This window comes from Podarcis raffonei, chromosome 5, assembly GCF_027172205.1.
Source record: "Podarcis raffonei isolate rPodRaf1 chromosome 5, rPodRaf1.pri, whole genome shotgun sequence".
NCBI classification, from domain to species: domain Eukaryota; kingdom Metazoa; phylum Chordata; class Lepidosauria; order Squamata; family Lacertidae; genus Podarcis; species Podarcis raffonei.
This window is the reverse complement of record NC_070606.1, coordinates 984862-1005453: the sequence shown is the minus strand read 5'-3', so window position 1 is coordinate 1005453 and position 20592 is coordinate 984862. Positions and strand designations below refer to the sequence as shown.

The following is a 20592-nucleotide window of genomic DNA, read 5'->3' as shown; positions in this document are numbered from 1 at the left end:
GTGGCTGGTGCACTCCCACCAGAATACATATCCAAAGTATGTTTCCTAACAATCTTAAATACAAAACATTACTGAAGGGCACCTGCGTGTTACTGGAACCATGACGCCTGGTGGCCCCTGAACCTGGCTGGGCTCTTTGGCACTTCATGAGGTTACAGAGGGGGCCAAGCAGATCAGTGACGTGGCTGTTTTTCTGGTTTCCTCCCTAGCAAAGCATTGCAGTTGTACAGATACCTGGCACCTGACGGAAGCCTGCGGCCACCATCTCGAGCATTCAGGAGCAGGCCCCCGTGAATTCCACAGGACTGTTCACAAGAAACAAGTGGGGAATAAAGATCTACCTCAGGATCTGCTGCCCCTGAGGATCCCGCCATCTGAGACGCTCGCCTCAGTTCCCCTAGAAGCGGCTCCCCGCCATTGGCGCGCGCCCCTCTCTCTCTGGCCAACGAGGCCCAACGGGACAACCTCGCGAGATTCAGCCCACGCGCGGCTTTTGTCGCTCAGGAGGGACTGCGGGAAACCAATAGGAAAGCCCCCACAAAGGCCCTTTGGGGGACCCCCTCCCCTCAACCCGCCCTCTTCCCGCCTCCTGCGCTTCCCCTCCCCCTCTCGGCCCGACAGGAGCATGCGCGCGCCGGCCAGGGGGCGGGCCGCAGAGGCGGTGTCGGCGACGTTGCGCGTTCAGGTGAGGGGAGCGGCGGTTACGGCGAGCAGGGGGGGGGAGGGCGCTGTTTCTCTGCCGGGGGGTGGCTATCTGCGTCCCCCCTCAGCTTCCGGGCCTTGGCGTGATCTGCTAGGCGGCCGGGCGGGGGGCTCCCCGTTTGCCTCCCTTGAGGCTCCTCTTCTCGCCCCCCCGCCACGTGGGTCCCCTCAGTGTCCCCCCCCCGCTCCCTCTCCTCGGCCCCCCCTCAAAGCCTGCCGTCCTCTACGCCCCAGCCTCAAATGCCATTCATTTCCTATACAGTGGTACCTCGGGTTACATACGCTTCAGGTTAAAGACTCCGCTAACCCAGAAATCGTGCTTCAGGTTAAGAACTTAGCTTCAGGATGAGTACAGAAATCGGGCTCCGGCGGCGCGGCGGCAGCGGGAGGCCCTGTTAGCTAAAGTGGTGCTTCAGGTTAAGAACAGTTTCAGGTTAAGTACGGACCTCCGGAACGAATCAAGTACTTAACCCGAGGCACCACTGTACTTTGGAGAATATCCAGGTGGGATGGACAATTATGCAGTCACGACCATAAGCAAGAGAGATGGCCTTAGAGCACGTGCAAGATGAAAGTCACTTGCTGTAAATAGAGAGCAGGTTCAAATGGACATGTAGAAATGTGGGTGGTGAAGAAACACACAAATTAGAGTGTAAGAAAACGGTTGGCAGCAGGATAGAAAACATCCATGGCGTCACAACTTCAGGCGATAGTACATTACAATAATTGAAACAGGTGCACCTTACTGTATTGCATTTTGTTTTGTGGCCATGTGTCATAGGTTTCGGGCAGGGAATGGACACAGGAGGTAACCTTGTCATGATTTCGGTTCCCTTTCAGGTAGAGGTATGTGCAGGAATAACACCATGGTTTATTTGTATTCTGCCTTTCCATGTCAATGCTTATAGCTGGATCTTTGCCTGGTGGTTAGAATGTGCAACAGGAAGCTGAAGAACATCATAGAATTGTAGAGTTGGAAGGAACCCCAAGGGCCATCTAGTCTAATCTCCTGCAATGCAGGATCTTTTGTTGGAGGCCACATATGCAGATTCTTCTTGCTCTTGGTAAATATTTGTAGCCAGGCATTCTTCTTCTTTGGGGAACTGTACACGTGACCCACTATGTCTTGGCACCTGAGTAACACCTATCCCCTCCAGTACCACTGACAAGGTAGCGGTGTTTCAAAAATATCTTCCAGCATAACTTTTCTATGGCCATTGAGAATTGCATTTTGTTAACATGGAAGCTTAACAAGTTGTTTACAGAGCAGTGACAGAGATCATCCATGTTTCAGTTACTTTTGTGGTCAGGGACTGCAGCAACAGAAACATAAGATCTTTGTTTGTGGAGATGACTACAACTAGTTCATAACCTCTTTCAGCCACCTCACAAGGATGAAAGTGTGCTGGCTTCCTCAAGACTTCCCTGAAAACTGGAGAAGTCTCTTCTAATTGCCACCAGCAGACACCAACTCATCTTAACCTCTTCCCCTCTTGTCCTGAGGACACCAGAGAGAAAGAGGGCTTGATATTCATTCATGGTAATGAATTGACTGCACATCAGGCCCAAAAGTGAATGTTTGTTTCTGTTCAGCAGCAAGTCTCAAATCTAACAGTAAAAAATGACAGAATGTACAGTGGTACCTCTGGATGCAAATGGGGTCCGTCCCGGAGCCCTGTTCGCATCCTGAAGCGAACGCAACCCACGTCTGTGCGGTTCGCGATTCGCCGCTTCCGCGCATGCGCGCGATGTCATTTTGAGCATCTGTGCGAGCGGCGAAACCCGGAAGTAACACATTCCGTTACTTTTGGGTTGCAGTGGAGCGCAACCCGAAAACGTTCAACCTGAAGCTACTTCAACCCAAGGTATGACTGTATTGCCATTGGATTTGGTACTGCAGAGTGGAAAATACATCAGTATTATGGCCAACATTTTTGAGGTTCGGCATAACTTGATAGTCATAGATATCGTATTTTCAAATTTAAATATGGGACTTCATGTAGAGCATCCACATCATTACTATTGGAGTGGATAAAGTGTTCATCTGTTCTCCAGCTTTTGTAAGCAACAGTGCCATAGGACATTCAACATTTATATCATTTGGCTAGCACCTGGGGCATCAAGCAGTTGTAAAATTAAGCAGTCTCTAGATGTGTTTACCATCACCTTGATCATCTTTTTTATGTTCTGCTGATGCGGCAATGTTTGAATATTATGATGAAGCAAATTTTAAAGTTTTTTTCAGTGGATCATGAAACTGGAGTTGCACTGATTAATCTTTACTTTAATCACGTTACACACTGCAATTTGTATTCCTCTGTCATTAGCAACCAGCAAATCTTTGGTCACATCATCCATGCCTATATCATTTGTCAGGGAGATGAAAGTTACGTTATTGTCAGGCTCTGATTTCTATAGGTGCTATATTGAACACATCGAATCTCAGCAGATCAGCTGCATCATATGTTTGTCATGAAGGAGACCCTCAAAGCATACAAATGCAACTTTCTCACCATCATATTCTAGGCTGAATAGGTGTTTCAGATCCAGTGAGGTGCATCGTCAGTTAGACTTTGTCCTAGAAAATGTATTCCTTTTTTTTTATAAGATATTTATTAGCTTTTTCACACATTATAAGCACACATATCACAACAAAAAACAAAAACATAAACCATAAACACACACAAAACACAAAAAACACCACATGTATAATTTCAATCCCTTATTTTCATAAAACTTATTTTCCCGACCTCCTCATACCTCCCCTTACTGCATTCCAATCCCTAATTAATTTTGATCAACAAATCCCTCCCTAATTTCTAATAAATAATTTTAACCTTTCTTTTCATATTGCATAATGGTTACAGCATACAACCTCATATTTTCCAAATCCACAACGTCTTAGCATTCAACAATTTTACAATGTTTCTTTAGATAGTCTTTAAACTTCTTCCAATCTTCTTCCGCCGTCTCTTTTCCCTGGTCTCGGATTCTGCCAGTCATCTCTGCCAGTCCCATATAGTCTATAACTTTCATCTGCCATTCTTCCACGGTGGGTAGTTCTTCTGTCTTCCAATACTTTGCGATGAGTATTCTTGCTGCTGTTGTGGCATACATAAAAAATGTCCTGTCCTTCTTTGGCACCAACTGGCCGACCATACCCAGGAGAAAGGCCTCTGGTTTCTTCAGAAAGGTATATTTAAATACCTTTTTTATTTCATTATAAATCTTCTCCCAGAAAGCCTTAATCTTTGGGCACGTCCACCAGAGGTGAAAGAATGTACCTTCATTCTCTTTACATTTCCAACACTTATTGTCAGGCAAGTGGTAAATCTTAGCAAGTTTGACTGGGGTCATGTACCACCTATAAATCATTTTCATAATATTTTCTTTTAAGGCGTTACACGCCATAAACTTTATACCGGTGGTCCACAACCATTCCCAGTCTTCAAACATAATGTTATGACCAATGTCTTGTGCCCACTTGATCATGGCTGACTTAACTGTTTCATCCTGTGTATTCCATTTCAGCAGCAAGTTATACATTTTTGACAAATTCTTAGTTTTGGACTCTAACAATTCTGTCTCCAGTTTTGATTTTTCCACCTGGAAGCCATTTTTCCTGTCTGACTTGAAGACCTCCATTATTTGATAATAATGAAGCCAGTCACCTTATCTTTTAATTTCTCATAACTCTGCAATTTCGATTTGTCCCCCTCTTGTTCCACAATTTCCCAATATTTCGGCCATTTCAACCCCATATTGAGTTTTTTCACGGCCTCCGCCTCCATTGGAGATAACCACCTAGGAGTTTTATTTTCCAACAAATCCTTATATTTGATCCAGACATTATATAATGCTTTCCTGACAATATGATTTTTAAAAGCTTTGTGAGCTTTAACCTTGTCGTACCACAGATATGCATGCCACCCAAAAATGTTATTAAACCCTTCTAAATCCAAGATATCTGTGTTCTCAAGTAGTAGCCATTCCTTCAACCAACAGAAAGCTGCTGATTCATAATAAAGTTTTAAGTCTGGCAGGGCAAATCCCCCCCCTTCTTTTGCATCAGTTAATATCTTAAATTTTATTCTGGGCTTTTTGCCCTGCCAGACAAATTTGGAAATATTTTTTTGCCACTTCTTGAAACAGTCCATCTTGTCCACAATCTGCAATGTTTGAAACAAAAATAACATTCTAGGCAATACATTCATCTTTATAACTGCAATTCGACCCAACAAGGAAAGCTTCAATTTCGTCCAAGTTTCCAAATCTTTTTTCACTTCTATCCAGTATTTTTCATAATTATCTTTAAACAAATTCAGATTTTTAGCTGTCATATTTATCCCCAAATATTTCACTTTCTTAGCCACCGTTCAACCTGTCTCATTCTGAAACCTCTCCCTTTCCATAGGTGTTAAGTTTTTCTCCAAAACCTTAGTTTTAGTTTTATTCAATTTAAATCCTGCTACTTGACCAAACTCTTGGATTAATTCTAAAACTCTTTTTGTACTAGATTCTGGCTCTTGTAAAGTAAGTACCAAATCATCTGCAAATGCTCTCAATTTATATTGTTTTACTCCGACCTGGATCCCCCTGACCAACTGGTCACTTCTAATCCTATTTAGCAAAACCTCCAGGACCGATATAAAAAGTAATGGAGAGATTGGGCACCCCTGACGTGTTCCTTTTTCTATCTTAAATTCTTCTGTGGCCACATTGTTCACAATTAATTTGGCTTTCTGTTCTGAATATATTGCACCAATACCATTTTCAAATCCTTGGCCTACCCCCATCCCCTGAAGATTTTTCTTCATGAAGCTCCAAGAAATATTGTCAAAAGCTTTCTCCGCATCAACAAATATAAGGACAGCTTTAGTGTTTATGTTCACTTCTAGCATTTCCAAAATGTCAATTATGTTCCTTACATTAGCTGACAAATGTCTTCTCGGGAGAAAGCCTGCTTGGTCCCCATGGATCACCTCTGTCAAAACCTTCTTCAGTCTGTTAGCTAAAATGTCAGCAAATATTTTGTAATCCACATTCAACAGCGAGATGGGACGATAGTTCTTGAGCTGAGTCTTTTCTGTCTCCGTCTTTGGTATTAGTGTGATGTAAGCCTCTTTCCACGAATCCGGTGCCCTTTTCCCCTCCAAAATTTCGTTGCAAACTTCCTTCATTGGTTGTACAATCCACTCCTTCAACATCTTATAGTACTTGGAAGTAAGTCCGTCTGGTCCTGGAGATTTGCCCAATTGCATCTTTTGAATGGCTCCTATTTCCTGTTCAGTTATTTTCTGATTCAACACAATTTTATATTCCTGAGAGATTTTTTGTAATCCATACATTTCAAGGAATTGGTCTATATCCTCTTCTTTCTGCGGCCCTTGTGAGTATAGTTGTTTAAAATATCTTTGAAAACAGTTTCTGATCTCATTGGGCTTATGAATGTTCTTTCCTTCCACTTCTAGACTTGAAACCATATTTAATTTTTGTCTTTTCCGCAATTGCCAGGCTAGAAGTTTACCACATTTATCAGCTGATTCAAATGTCTTTTGTTTCATTTGTTTAATTTTCCACTCTATTTCCTGATTCATCAGTTCCATATATTGTGTTTGGTACAACTTAATTTCTCGCAAAATCTCTTGGGACTTTGGTTTTAATCTTAATCTTCTTTCTCCGTCCTTTATCTTCTCCAAAATCTTATCTTTTTTCTCATTCTGCATTCTCTTTTTAATTGCATTTTGTTGTATCAGAAATCCTCTCATTACGGCTTTACTTGCGTCCCAGATTACTCTTTTTTCCACATTGGTGTTCATATTTATTTCAAAATAATCTCTCAGGGTTTTTTGGGCCTTTTTGTAAACCTCTTCATCTCTAAACAAGGTGTCATTCATCCTCCATCTAAAAGTGCCAGTTGTTGTTTGCTTCATTTCCATTTTTACTGGATTATGGTCGGAGCAAGTTTTTGGGCAGATTTCCACTTTTTTTATCTTTGATGCCATTCCTTTAGTAACCCAAATTTGGTCAATTCTAGTCCATGTCAATTTGGCTTCAGAAAAGAAGGTTCCCTCTCTTTCAAGAGGGTTCTTTGTTCTCCATATATCAATTAAATCCATATTGTCAGTCATTTCAAAAAAAGTTTTTGGTAATCTTCCATCCTTGGTCAGTATTTGTCTTTGAGCTTTATCCATGTTCGTAGAAACTACTCCATTCATGTCTCCCATCAATATTAAGTTATAGTCCAAATAGTCCAACAAAGTCTCATGCAACTTCTTAAAGAATTCCGATTTCCCCTCATTAGGTGCGTATACTCCAACAATCAAAAATTTTTCTCCTTGGACTTGAATTTCAATTGCCAAGAATCTTCCTTGTTCATCCTTAAACATAAATTTTGGTGACAGTTTTTCTTTTGCATATATCACAATTCCTCTTTTTTTAACTCTATCAGATAAGATAAATTCTTGTCCCAATCTCTTATTCACTAATAATTTCCTGTGTAACCTTGTCACATGTGTTTCTTGTAAACAAATCAAATCCAATTGTTCTTTCTTCAAAATATGAAAGACAGCTTTCCTCTTTCGGGGCATGTTGAGACCATTACAATTCCAGCTTAGAAGTTGCAGAGCCATGATGAGACTAATTAGTTCCTCCTACCGCTCCGTGATGTTGTTCTTCCTCTGTCGGTGGCGGCAGTCCAAATGATAAATTAGCTATGTCCAGTATTTCTTTCTCTGATGTCACCAACCCTCCTCCAGATTCCACCTCCTTTTGTAGGTCTTCTTCGTGGTCTCTCAAAAATATATCTTTTTCACTCAATGATCTTATTCTTATCTTCCTTCCTTTGTACTTAAAAGATAGGCCTTGTGGGTATTCCCACCTGAAGAATATCTTGTTTTTTTTCAATAAAATGGCCAGGTCCTTGTAGTTCGCCCTTACATCCAAGATATGTTTCGGAATGTCTTTGTAAATCTCCACACGGGAGTTCTCAATCTCCAAAGATCTTTGGTAATGTAAGTTCAGAATCTTGTCTCTTTCTTCTTTAGTTCTTAATGTTATCAAACAGTCTCTTGCTCTATTTTTCCTTTGTCTTGTACCAAGTCTGAATGCACTCACTATTTTGAATTCTTCCTGCTCCAAATCCTGTTGCCAGAAGTCCAAAAATTCTTTTGTTAAAAACTCCACCAGGTTGTCCTTCTCATTTTCTGGAATAGATCTTAGCCTTAGATTCCTTTCTTTCCTTTGTAACTCGATCATAGATAGAGTCAGGTCATGATCCTCCAATCTCTTGACAACCGGTGGTATCCTCTCCTGGGCTGCCACGGCAATTTCCTTCGCTTCCTCTGCAATCTTTCTAGTTGTAGCTGAATCTTCCAAAAGTCTTGTAATAGTCTCAGTGTTAGAGTTCACTTTCCTTCCAAGGTCATCGATGCTTTTCGTATTCAAATCAAATTTTTTTTGCAAGCTCAGCCACTTGTTTATTAGTTTCCACAACTTGTTTATTAGTTTCCACCACTTGTTTGCTAGTCTCAATCCCCTGCCTGGTCAGATTTTCCAAAGATGCATTTATTTTATTAAGTGCCTGGGCCAGGGGATCTTCTGCAGACATTGCTCTAGCTTTTATTTGAGAGGCAACAGCTGCTCCTGTGCCTCCAGACGTTGAGGCCCTTCGTTGATGGGAACTGTCAGTTTTGTATTGTCTACCAGATCTTAGGCTTGCTTTTTCTTCAAATTTCCCCTTCTCTTTATCCATAACACTCACATTCAGAGCCAAGGTCACTTCCCACGCTTATACTTTCGTTTCTTAAAGGAAATTTCCACTCAGCTTTGCTATAGTGGCTCAATTGCTAGTATTACTATCAAACGTCCACTAGGGGGTAAAGACTTCAGCTTCCCTTTATATTTTTATAATTTGTAACCTATAAAAGTCCCCTTTCCAGTTTGCCACAATTTCAAGCTGTTTACAATGCTATTTTGTATTAAAGTCTCTCCTGAAGCAGTGTATCTTGTGCAGAGTTATTGTAACAGTTGTTTCTGGTGCGCTGACAGCCCTTCATTAATTCCCTTGTCTAGGCAGTCTGACTCCAGAGAATCAAGACAGCGGTATCTTTTTCCCTTTAAGGTCGTACCTTTCTTGCAGGTGCACAAAAGTTCAATTCCCCCCCCTTCACCCCTGCCCAACGGGGGGGGGTATTCTTCATACGGTAGATTTTCAACTTTAAAAGAAATCTTATCTTTAGTTGCAGCTTACAGTCCCTTTGTTTAACAACTTTACAGCAGGGTAAGGCAGACTTCCTTTTTGTACCTTTCCCGTGTTAGTTCCAATTTTTTTTTTAAGAGCAAAATTTTCACAGGTTCAATCTGTTAATCCTACTCACGAGTAGTTGCTTTTAGTCCGAATTCCTTAGAAGAAATCAGCGCTCTCCGATCATGGCGATGCGGCTTCACTCCACAGGCTGTATCCGACCCTCAGCACCGCGCCGCTCTCCCGTTGCCGCTCCAAATCCTTTAAAAAGGCTCCTTTGCGGTTCAGGGGGGGCGCAAAAGGTGCCCACCGGGTCTTCTTGCTCACAGGATTCCGCTCCTGTGATTTTTAAGGGTCCCCGCTTCGCCGTAGCGGCAGGACCCGAACCCGCGGAGCAGACCTCCCTCGGAGCTCCGAGGAAAATCCGCCATTAATCGCTGGCGCTAACCGGAAGTCCTAGATATATTCCTGATGTTCCTTGCTTTGCCATTCTGTGTGATGTTAATGTCTTATGCATCTTGCTGCTCTTGTTTAACCAATCTCTATAAAAGTATTTTACTTTTGTGTAGAGCTCATGGTGATTGGTTGTCAGCTAATCCAAGCCACCGTACACACCACTATTCTGCGTATGTCATATGTCCTTATGATGGAGGGCAAAACAGCACAATAACATGTTTTGTTCTCCATCCTATGCATTTAGGTCAATGGATTTATTATTTACTGAATTTATATTATGTTGATTTATTAAATTTATATCCTGTCCTTCCGCCTGAAGGATCCCAGGATAGCAGTGGTCTATCCAGACTTTGACTAACATTGTATAACGGCCTATGATTTTTTTAAACAATTAAACAAGCAATTTAAATAAAAAATAATTATTATTTTTATACTTTTGCTGTATAATAGTATTCAAGGGTTTTTGTGCATTGCTTAAAAAGCAATTTGTGGGTGCATTTTGTGAAGCATTCCATCGAGTAGGTACCACTACAGAGAAAGTTGTGCTCTTTGTAGGTGCCTACTGGGCCTCACTACTATGTGAAGGGGTAGGGAAAATTGGGAGGGTATCCATAGCAATTTCTTGCTCTCCACAAGAGTAACAGGTCGTACCACATAGCAGCCCTTTGTGCAAACAGTGTTGAGCTGATGCCCAGGGCTCACAGCTCCTGAGTCACCAGATTTGCCACAAATGGGAGACTAGTTGTTTGACACTCTGTGTATGAGCTTCCCTCCATGCCCAGCCCCCTACAATTCTTGCCTATGCCCACTCCTTTCCTACTTGTTGACAACCTCAGAGAACTCCCAAAAGGTTGATAAGGCAGGACTTCCCTTTGCAGGACCCATGCTAATTCTTCCCTAGCCCGAAGCAAAGTTCTTAACCTGAAGCACTATTTCTGGGTCTGTAACCTGAAGCGTATGTAACCTGAAGCGTATGTAACCCGAGGTACCACTGTAATGTAATATTTTTTCAAATGAGGTACCATTAATATTTTTTCAAATGAGGTACCATTAATTCATATACCAAGGCCTCTTACTGTGAATATGCACTATTTTCACTATTCCTTAGCCAGCAGTGCAGCCATCTTTTAAAAGTTAAGCAGTTATCTTCTGGGATAAGCAGCAGCAAAAGCTTGCTTTTGTTTTTTTAAAACCTCTGGCTGTGTATCTAGTTCTCTTACACATACATAAACTGCAAATTAATTGAGTTGCAGGATCCTCCCCTGTCTTTAGTCACGTATACCAGAGCAAACTGCTAAAGCTATGAGCCATACAAGCACTTGAGAATTGTTTGATAATGTGGGAAAATCTGTGCAGGTTTGCATGATGTGACTGCATACCATGGTGGTTGAATGGATATACCAAGCCAATCAAGAAGATTTGTGTCAGGACCTTGATTTTGTTTTATATTTGTTATTATTATTCTTTGGAAGTGTGAGTATTCATTGTGAAAAGTGTTTGTGATTCTAGTTCAGAAACGTCCAAGTCCCCATTCTTTTGTCATTCAAACTTGGAATTAATTCATAATGAGGTATTTGCTTTCTTGTAAACCAGTAATTGTTCTAAATGCCAGTAATTGTTCTAAAAAGGCCAGTATTTCCACAATTCTGTGAATTAATCATTTTGAAAGAAGACTTTAAAAGTTTAGTCAGTATACATTTTTAATACAAATGATCTCTGTATTGTTGGAGGCTTAGTTTCTGGGTCATATAAACCAAATGTGGATTTGATGCCTCTGCTGTTGCAGAAGGAGTCTGCTACTACTTGGCCTATGGAGACTGAAAGTAGAGGACTTCTCTCTTCCAGCATCAGGTTGGAAGGATTGGGAAGAGAGCTCCATTGCACAGCTTTCTGTTTAACAGTGCTGACAAAAGCCGTACTGAAATCAAGATACACTATGTCCACAGCATTCCCCTGATCCACCAAGCTTGTAACTCTATCATGAAAAGAAATGAGATTCGTATGGCATGACTTGTTCTTGAGAAACCCATGCAGGGTCTTGGTAATCACAGCATCCTTTTCTAAGTGTTCACAGACTGACTGTTTATCTGTTCTAGGACCTTTCCTGGTCGGTAGTTACCTGGGACCTCTCCCCCCCCCCTTTGAAGATGGGGACAACATTTGCCCACCTCCAGTCCTTTTGTACCTTTTGGTGCAGCTCATCAGGCCCTGGTGATGTGAATTCATTTAAAGTAGCTGGGTGTACCCTTACCACATATTTTTGAATAACATTTCACACAGATTTCTAAGGTATTTTCAGATATTTTCTTAAAAGTTTCCCTCCTTGTTACAAATTTCAAGATAATATCAAGTTGATGTCTATGTACTAGATTTTAACTTTCTAATGATACTTAAAATCCTTACATTCAAACTTTTTATAGTTTTATGTGTCATTGCTTTGATGCTATAACAATATTTTAAGATTGGGTCAATTTTAAGGGTTTAGTGTGGAGGCACCTGGATTGGAAACTATTACTTGAAATTTTGGGAAGTCCCCCCCCCCCCATTTTCCTTTCCTTTCCAGGTTCTGTTTACAGTTTCATTTAAGATCTTTCTTTTGGACTAAAGGTAGAAAGGTTTTGGTTTTTTAAATCACTTTATGGACCAAACCCAGACATTAATAACAAATAATGTCACATTTTTAGATCTGGCATTGTAGCACTTGGAAATAAATTAACGATGTATTTACTGTACCCATGTGATAGGATACTTATTTTAGAGATGGATAACTTGCATGCCACATTTGAACTGGATTAGTTCCTGATGACATTTAAGATTCCCCAGATAATCAAAATATGCTATAAAATAATTGGCCACCATTCTTGGGGCCTTTTTCAAAAGAACAAAACTATCCAACCCTGATGTACAGCAACTGACTACTACACATTCCTCCAAGAAAGAAACTCAGTGAAACCTAAACCCATATTAGGCGAGAAGAATTTGATTGGCTTATCTGGTTTGAGAGTTCACAATTCTTCTACATTATTCCATGACCTGAAAAGGCAACTCTTCAATGTAAAAGGAAACATCCTCATTCTGAATGACCAGTAAATAATAATACAGTGGTACCTCAGGTTAAGTACTTAATTTGTTCCGGAGGTCCGTACTTAACCTGAAACTGTTCTTAACCTGAAGCACCACTTTAGCTAATGGGGCCTCCTGCTGCTGCCGCGCCTGTTCTCATCCTGAAGCAAAGTTCTTAACCTGAAGCACTGTTTCTGGGTTAGCGGAGTCTTTAACCTGAAGCGTATGTAACCTGAAGCGTATGTAACCTGAGGTACCACTGTATTCTATTGGTGGTTCCACCACTTTCTGAAGATTCCTTCTTTTGCAACTCTATAGGGTCTGCACACACCAGTCTCCAAGTGAGCTTGTATGTCCACAAGATGGTGCTCTTGTGCTGGGAAAAGTCCCATTCCAGGTTGATTCTGGACAAAGCTTGGGAAGATGGAACATCAACTGTTGTTCTGAAACTTCAGGAGGGTATGCCAATGCCTGGACAGATTATGTCCATGGTAATCCTCACTTCTTTTAAAGATGGAATGGTGACAACTGGAATAGTGGGTAGACATATTGGATAACTGCATTGAAAACCTCCAGACAATGTAGTAATTAATTGCTTTTTCTAGAGTGGGTGTAATTGCTTCTGTGAAAGAAGTGAGTTTCAAGATAAGTGCTTTTAGAGTCATCAGTCCCGAGTAGTATATGACATGCTTCATTCATGAAATGGTGGGCTGATGGTGGTGGTTTGTGCCTTACTAGAATGATGGTCCTGCTTTGTGGAAATGGAAATGGAAACTTTCCCCCCAATATTGTGCTGATTCTAGTTTATGCTAGGCAAGAAAAGTTAATTGAATAATTTTTGTTCAAGGTTTGTTCTATTTCTGAAATATCTGATACTGATAACTAGAAATGGTGACTGCATTCATATCCCAGAAGAGGAAAGGGCTGTCTGTTTAGAACTGTGCCACATTGTTATAATTAACTCTGTTATAAATAATTGTGGATGAAAATTAGTAACTATGAATGTCTTGAAGACTGATTAGAGCACTTAAGGGGAGTCTCTGACTCCCAACCCACATCAGCCTCAATCTGCATTAATGATGAGAGTTGTTGTCCAATAACATTTGGAGGGCTGCATGTGCCCTGTTCTTAGATTAGAGTAAGATACAGTGGAACAATAAATATAGTTTCAGCATTGTTAATTTTATCTACAATTATTGTGCTGTGTAAAGTTTGTTCCTCTAAATGTTTACTTAGAACCTGTCTCACTGAGTTCAGTGGAGTTATTGCCAATTAAAGTGTGCATCAGTAGACCTTTTACTAAAATATGAATTTCTTTTGTTTCTGCACAATTTCTAAGATCTATATACTTTTTAAGTATAGTGTTTAATGGTTTTGTTAGTGGCTTCAACTTTCAACTTCTGCTTAGTTTTTCCTGTTTTCAAAAGTATGTATTAATACTTAACTTTGAGTAAACTCCGTTGAGCCCACTAGAGTTTCCCTCTTAGTAGACACATGTATATGTAGCACAGTTAGGTGCTTCAGTATAAAGCATCTTGCACTGTTCTATCTACCTCTTATAAGTGTATACAGGTGCCTCTCAACTTACATGAGGGTTACGTTCTGGAGATAGTACATAAAGCCCAAATCTCTTTTTTAATTCTTCTTCTTTTTTTTTGCCAAGCACTTAAAACTGAATCCACACAAGTTAAATGTACATGAGTTGCGAATTACCTGTATTTGTAATTTGTAATTATTGTTGGTCCTGAGAGTGTTACTTGTTTAGAACTCCAGAACATGGGCTACATTTCTGTGGAATCTTGGAGTTTTGTAGCAGTTTGATTAAATTATTTTAAAACACTACTTCAACCATTATTTCACTTATTCTGAAAGAGGTTTTAATCCCCCCTCTCAGAATTGCTACTTCTTCACTGGGAAAATCAGGAAGTTCTCATGGGGAGGGAATCCTGTGTGTTCCAATTTGTATCCTTTCTTTGCCTCATCAGTATGATACTGATAGTACATGTTCATTCAGCCATAGCACTCTACTGCTCTGTGTACACTGGGTTGAGTAGCTTTTCATTTATGAACTGGGAAACTAGAATTCGTTAATGAGAAATCAGTAGTAGCTGGAAGTTTATTCACCATTACTTAGGAACAAATAAAAAGCAAAACTGGATCAGACCAAAGCATCTTACCTTGAAATGCAGAAATGCAGCAGACTGTTGGGGATATTATAAAAGCATCTTATAATCATGCAACATCATAAGCCTCGTTAAAATCCCAAATATCTCTAAATTCTGCCATGCACTCAATCTGATGCAACTAAAAATATCTGGTGAGATATGGCATATTGATGCTGAAGGATAGGACAATTCTATGTCCAGGCTCTGCTCCCCCCACCTTCCCTGAGTGGTTGCCTTTTGGTGTCTTGGGAGGAGGAAAACTTCTCATATTGTACTGAGTAGCGGCCCTCCCAAGAGGGCTAGGGGCAGCTGTGGAGGTTTGGCCCTAACTCTGCATATGCAAATGTGAGATGCCATTGGATCATTCATTGTAGGTGGTATTTCTGCTGGATGTGGGCAGTGCTACATAGGATTAAGTGGGATTTGTTGCTGAAACATGGCTGTGAGAAGCATCTGTAGTGTAGTCATGCAGACTTGAAAGTGGGTGGTGCCATGCCTGCCAGTGTAGTTGTACAAGATGACAGCAGAAAGCTGCCCAAGTTTTATCAGATGTGTAGTGCAGATGGCACTATAGTAATGTATTACTGTGCCACAACTTTAGACCCCACATAATTTTTCCTCAAGCTACCTCTGAGATCCTTTATTTACTTGAATGTTGGAAAAATTATGACTCTTCTTTTCAAGCAAGTACAGTTTTCTTCCTCTTGTTGAATAGTGATTGAAAAATCTTTCTGTTTTTAAAGGAAACTGAAATGACTGATTAATTGAATGTTCATGTTTGAGTAAGGCTCTTGCATGGTTATAAGTTTCTTAATAATGTTTAGCTTTTACCATCATTGAAAAATTCTACAGGTATCCTATTCAGCAGTTGCACCTTATCTAAATTCATTGCAAAAGTACCATATTTCTTACTAGAAGAGTTTGGATTCTGTCTCCGGAAATAATTAGCTTAATTTCCTACCCTACAGGTCATGTGTTGGCATAAGTTCAGAAGTTATTAATGTGAGTTTTGTGTAAATTTTCTTAAACTTCGCCTTTCCTAAGTATATGTATCATGTACAGAATCCTCATTTTTCCTCTGTCATCTGGTTTTGTGAAGCTGACCTTTTGGAACTTAATACATGTGCTCCAAATTGTAAATGTTAAACAGGATCATGTAATTTTGAACTGCAGAAATGCTGATGAGTGCCTGTGAAAACTGTTAGAGTGAAGGGCTTATCCACACTTTCCTTTCCTTTGCTCTTTCCAAGCATGGTCTGTGTTTTAAAGCTGTGTTTTAAAGAGTGCCCTTTTTTTGCTTTGGATATTTCACTGTAAAAATCCACTCTTTCAAGCTCAGTTGGAGCAAACCATAATATATGCTCTGATTGAACACTAAAAAGTAGGTTTTCATGGGGAAAGCTTTAGGACAAAAAATAAATAAAAATAACGCTCAGACACAGAGCTTTTCAGCACGGAAAGAGCAGGGCAAAGATTCAATGTGAATAAGCCCTATGTGTCCATCAGTGTTAGAAACTCAGCTAATTGCCAAATGAAACCTTAAGCCTAGATAATGGTTGCCACAACAGAATGTCTAGACACAATTCCAGGTCTGATTCATTTTATTTCTATACCGCTTTATATTTTAAAGAAAAAATCTCAAAACGGTTTACAACACATTTATACATCAAGTAAAACAATCCAGAATAAAACAAATTCAAGCTTCAAGGAAAATATTTTAGACCCTTCTCTAAGTGACATTTTGCTTTCCTGATATTTATTTACCTACTTAATTTATATAGCTGCCCCATAGCAGAAGTACTCTAGGAAGACTGTGTAGGTTAAGAGTGTTGGGACTAAAACCTGGGAGATCAGGGTTCAAATCTCCACTTTCCATAGGTAATGTTCACAGCTGAGTGGAAATGGTTGGATGCTCTGCCCACCTTCTCTTCTGTGTCAGCAAGCAGTAGAAAACAAAAGAGAAAACTAAAGCAATTGATTAATCACCGTAACCCTCTCAGTTTACTTTTATAAACTGCAGGTTAATCAAAATTAATGCTGAGTCTCTTCTAAATAGGAAGGTAGCTGGTTACCTTCCAGTTTACTAAAAATCTCACTTAAAAGATTTGTGGAGGGGGCTACTAATTGAAAATTACCTTTAGCTATCAAGCGCTGTTGTTCTGCATGGTGTGTGTTAAGGTTGTGTGACAGTTTGTTTGGTCCTGCTTACTTCTGGAATTCTCCTTCTCTCCCACTTCCCATGGGAAGATGCAGACCATCAAAAAAACTTACCATCCCTGCTTTAGGAAGGATTATTTTTGGTTCAAATACAACTTAACTTTCTAAGCCACTATTTGAATAGCTTGATCTTATTTATTTTGACTAGATACCAGGGAAGCAGGGAGCCCATGTATGTAATCCACCAACCCCCCATCCCTCTGTGTATTTTTCCATGGTCAACTCATGGCTGAATTTATCTTCATTAGCAGGGTTCATAACTTAAAATTTTTCCAAAGAAGCAAGAGTGCTTTAGTTAAAAATATATCTGGCAATAGCCACAAAAGTCATGAGTGTACCAATCAGCTTCCAAACTGTAAATGAACCCTTTTAATGAAACTTAGGGAAGAACGTCTGTGGGGGCAGACACTCACCACAGTCATGTGTAAAGCTGTAGTTTGTGCTGAACCCACCAGGAAAGCTAAGGGGCAATGTGAAAAGCAGGAAACATTATTGCAATGAGCTGCTGTGCCAATTTGGAACAGCAACAGAGAATGTAAAAATATTTCCATCCCTAGTGCACAAAACTTAAGATTTCAGAGTAAATATAAAGATGAAAATGGACTTTTACTAACATATTTACTACTAATATTACACAAAATTATTATACTTGAGTTTATTTATTAAACAATTTGTATATTATACATAGATAAACATGTGTACACATGTGATAATAGTGATATCATGATAGTACAGTCTAATACTTAAATGATTAAGTACTTAACAAGGAAAAACCCCAGTAAGAAATAAACGGTACCTAATATTTAATTTATAAACTTATTATAATATTTGATATTTGGTTTAACCAATACATAAGGTCTTTAACCAATAAGGTTTACATAAGGTTTAACCAATACATAAGGTCTTAACAATAAGGTTTACATAAGGTTTAACCAATACATAAGGTCTTAACCAATACATAAGGTCTTAACCAATACATAAGGTCTTAACCAATACAATAAGGTTTACATAAGGTTTAACCAATACATAAGGTCTTAACCAATACATAAGGTCTTAACCAATACATAAGGTCTTTAAGCAGAGGCTTGACAACCATATGTCAGGAGTGCTCTGATGGTGTTTCCTGCTTGGCAGGGGGTTGGACTCGATGGCCCTTGTGGTCTCTTCCAACTCTATGATTCTATGATTCTATGATTCTATAACAGCCTCTCAGTTTTTCATTGAATTGATCACTGAGTCTGCTCTCTCTTCTAGTGACTAAATTAATCAATTTTATCATTTGAACACTCCACCCTCAACCAATACTCTAGATATCCAATCACCCAGTTCTGAAAAACTGGATTTCCCCCCAGTTATAACTGATTGCCATACATGAAGCTTTTAATAAACGTATTAGCAATTATCTATCTTTGGCATAGCCAGGTTGGATAGCAAGTGAGCTCACCGGCAGGACATCTCCTCCGATTACCTCCATTTCTTTAATTACCGCCATCTAAAAGGCTCTGGTTTTCAGACATGTCATATATACACCCTTGTGCAAATTAATTGAAACAAACAATGTAGTTTATTGTATAAAACTCACATATACATGTACAAAACTCACATATACAGTAAGGGGAAAAAGTATTTGATCCCCTGCTAAATTTGCCCGTTGGTCCTCTGTCGAAGAAATAACCAGTCCATAATTTTAATGGTAGGTTTATTGTAGCTGTGAGAGACAGAATAACAACAGGAAAACCTCCAGAAACCCAGAAGACAAAAGTCAGAGATTGATGTGCATTGTAATGGGTGAAGTAAGTATTTGATCCCTTTGCAAAAGATGACTTAGTACTTGGGGGCAAAACCCTTGTTGGCGATTACAGAGGTCAGATGTTTCTTGTAGGTGGCCACCAGGGTTGCAAACACCTCAGGAGGTATTTTGTCCCACTCCTCTCTGCAGATCCTGCTGCAATATCCCAGCACTGTCAGGATACCTCTTTTCCAGCTCTGGAATAACTCTCTTTCGTAGAACCTCAGTATATTGCGGCAAGCGTATAATTCCTTCTGTTGGCTGCAGGCTTCCAACACCATAACGATCAACTGGCATTTCGTGTGTTTTTTTGAGTACAGGATTATGAGTAAGATAGAAAACATTCTTTGTTTCAGTTAATTTGCACAAGGGTGTACCTGCACTTCCGTTGTTCCATCTTCAACATAGATTGTTTGAACCTCTCTGAATAGAGTTGAGCTCTAGGAAGGTCAAGTACCAGCAAAGAATTAATTAACAAAAATAACTAATGCTGATTGTTTGGTGTGAAACATTTTACCATAACCGTTTCCAAGTGGGCAGACTTGGTGCATTAACTGTAGATTACATTATAAGACAAACATCCTACTTCTCAGTTACTCCCCCTCTGGTTGCATTATTAACTTTTTGTTCCTCCTTGTCCTGAGGGTTCTTGGTGGTTTATAGAGTTGAGAATTCTTGCTTAAACATTGAGAAAAACCTGTTTACCCTCCTTACTGAACAAATGGTTTAAAGCTGACTACATAAAGTATTTTAAGTGTACGTTATATCATTTTTCTGGTCTGCAATCTTCCAAAGTGGTGTACAAAGTTTGAAGTGATAAAGATTATACAGTACCATCAAAGACATTAAACAGTCAGTAGGATTGAAATTGTATCTAAAACAGTCTGGCGTTTGCTTGGGGCTGAAAAAACTATAAAGTAGGTGCCAGTCAAATGTCTTTGGGGGAGGGTGTTTGACAACTGGAATGTTGTCACACTCTCACCAGTAGCAGCCCAGGTCAGCTCAGATGCTGGGGTCACCTGCTGGAAGTGCTCCACTGGAGATCTTAATATTTGAGTTCATGAGGTAGACTCCATGAGGCAGCTGCCTTGGGTGGTGGAATTGCATGGGGTGGTGTTCTGCTAGTCCCTGATGCCACTGCTGGATAACTGAGGAGAACTGGCAGTGGCTTCCAGTGAGATCTTGCTAGAAACTGCCGCTGTTCAATCCCAGTAAGTGAGGCTTTGCCAGGCTAGGCGGGGGGTGAGTGACACCTTCCCGTTTGGCTTCAGACAGCAAAATGGGATTGGCTGCCCTGTGTTTGGATACATGCAAGCAGAGTTGCATACATGCAAGGGCGTGGTGTTCTCTATATTTTAACACCTGGGCACATGATCTCCCTCTTGGAACCAATCCTTATAAATCTCAATACAAAGTTCTACCCACTTAAAACCACACCTACCTGTGGATCTTTAGTAAAGTCTGGATCAAAAATACTGGTGTTTGTGAGAGCTCTATACTCCATTCATTATGTGTTTTTTAATTGTCATTTAAACGTAGACTCAGGAGGGAATTTCAAGGACATTTTTACCACTTAAGTTATTTCAGAGATTAAAGAGAAAGAGGATTATTAATGAACGGTAAAGATTTGTAAATGAACATCTTATATTGTTCTCTAGGTATTTCCAGGAAAATGGATGACGACGACTTTGGAGGTTTTGAGGTATGGAGCTAAGAAATAGTTTGTAAGCATTCAGTTAATACAGTGTTAAACTAACTTATTTACCGTAGATTCCGGCGTATTAGGTGACTGGGCATATAAGACGATCCCCAACTTTTGCTGTTCAATTTCAGAGTTTTAGAGTTTGAGCGCTGCCAGGGGCAGAGCACGCACCCCTCTACTGCCTCTGCCGTCGCAGCAGCAGCCCGAGGCGAGGCGTTTGGCGGGCAGGTGGGTGAGCGCCACGCTCGGAAGG

At 40.2% G+C, this 20592-nt stretch overlaps 1 protein-coding gene across 11 annotated transcripts in view; it reads left to right on the top strand.

Annotated features, from left to right (window-relative positions):
* The first annotated feature begins 603 nt into the window (after nt 1–603).
* Nucleotides 604–20592, top strand: part of CCDC91 (coiled-coil domain containing 91) — a 157002-nt gene continuing 137013 nt past the window's right edge. For 8 of the 11 annotated variants that reach the window (XM_053387504.1, XM_053387502.1, XM_053387508.1 and 5 more), the window contains exons 1-2: nt 604–685; nt 20296–20339. In XM_053387504.1, coding sequence (XP_053243479.1) covers nt 20310–20339 — 30 coding nt within the window. In that variant the 5' untranslated portion in view covers nt 604–685; nt 20296–20309. Of the gene's footprint in view, nt 686–11339; nt 11693–12688; nt 12926–15599; nt 15634–20295; nt 20340–20592 lie in introns of those variants that run through there. The other 3 variants (XM_053387498.1, XM_053387499.1, XM_053387500.1) reach the window with 3 other exon arrangements.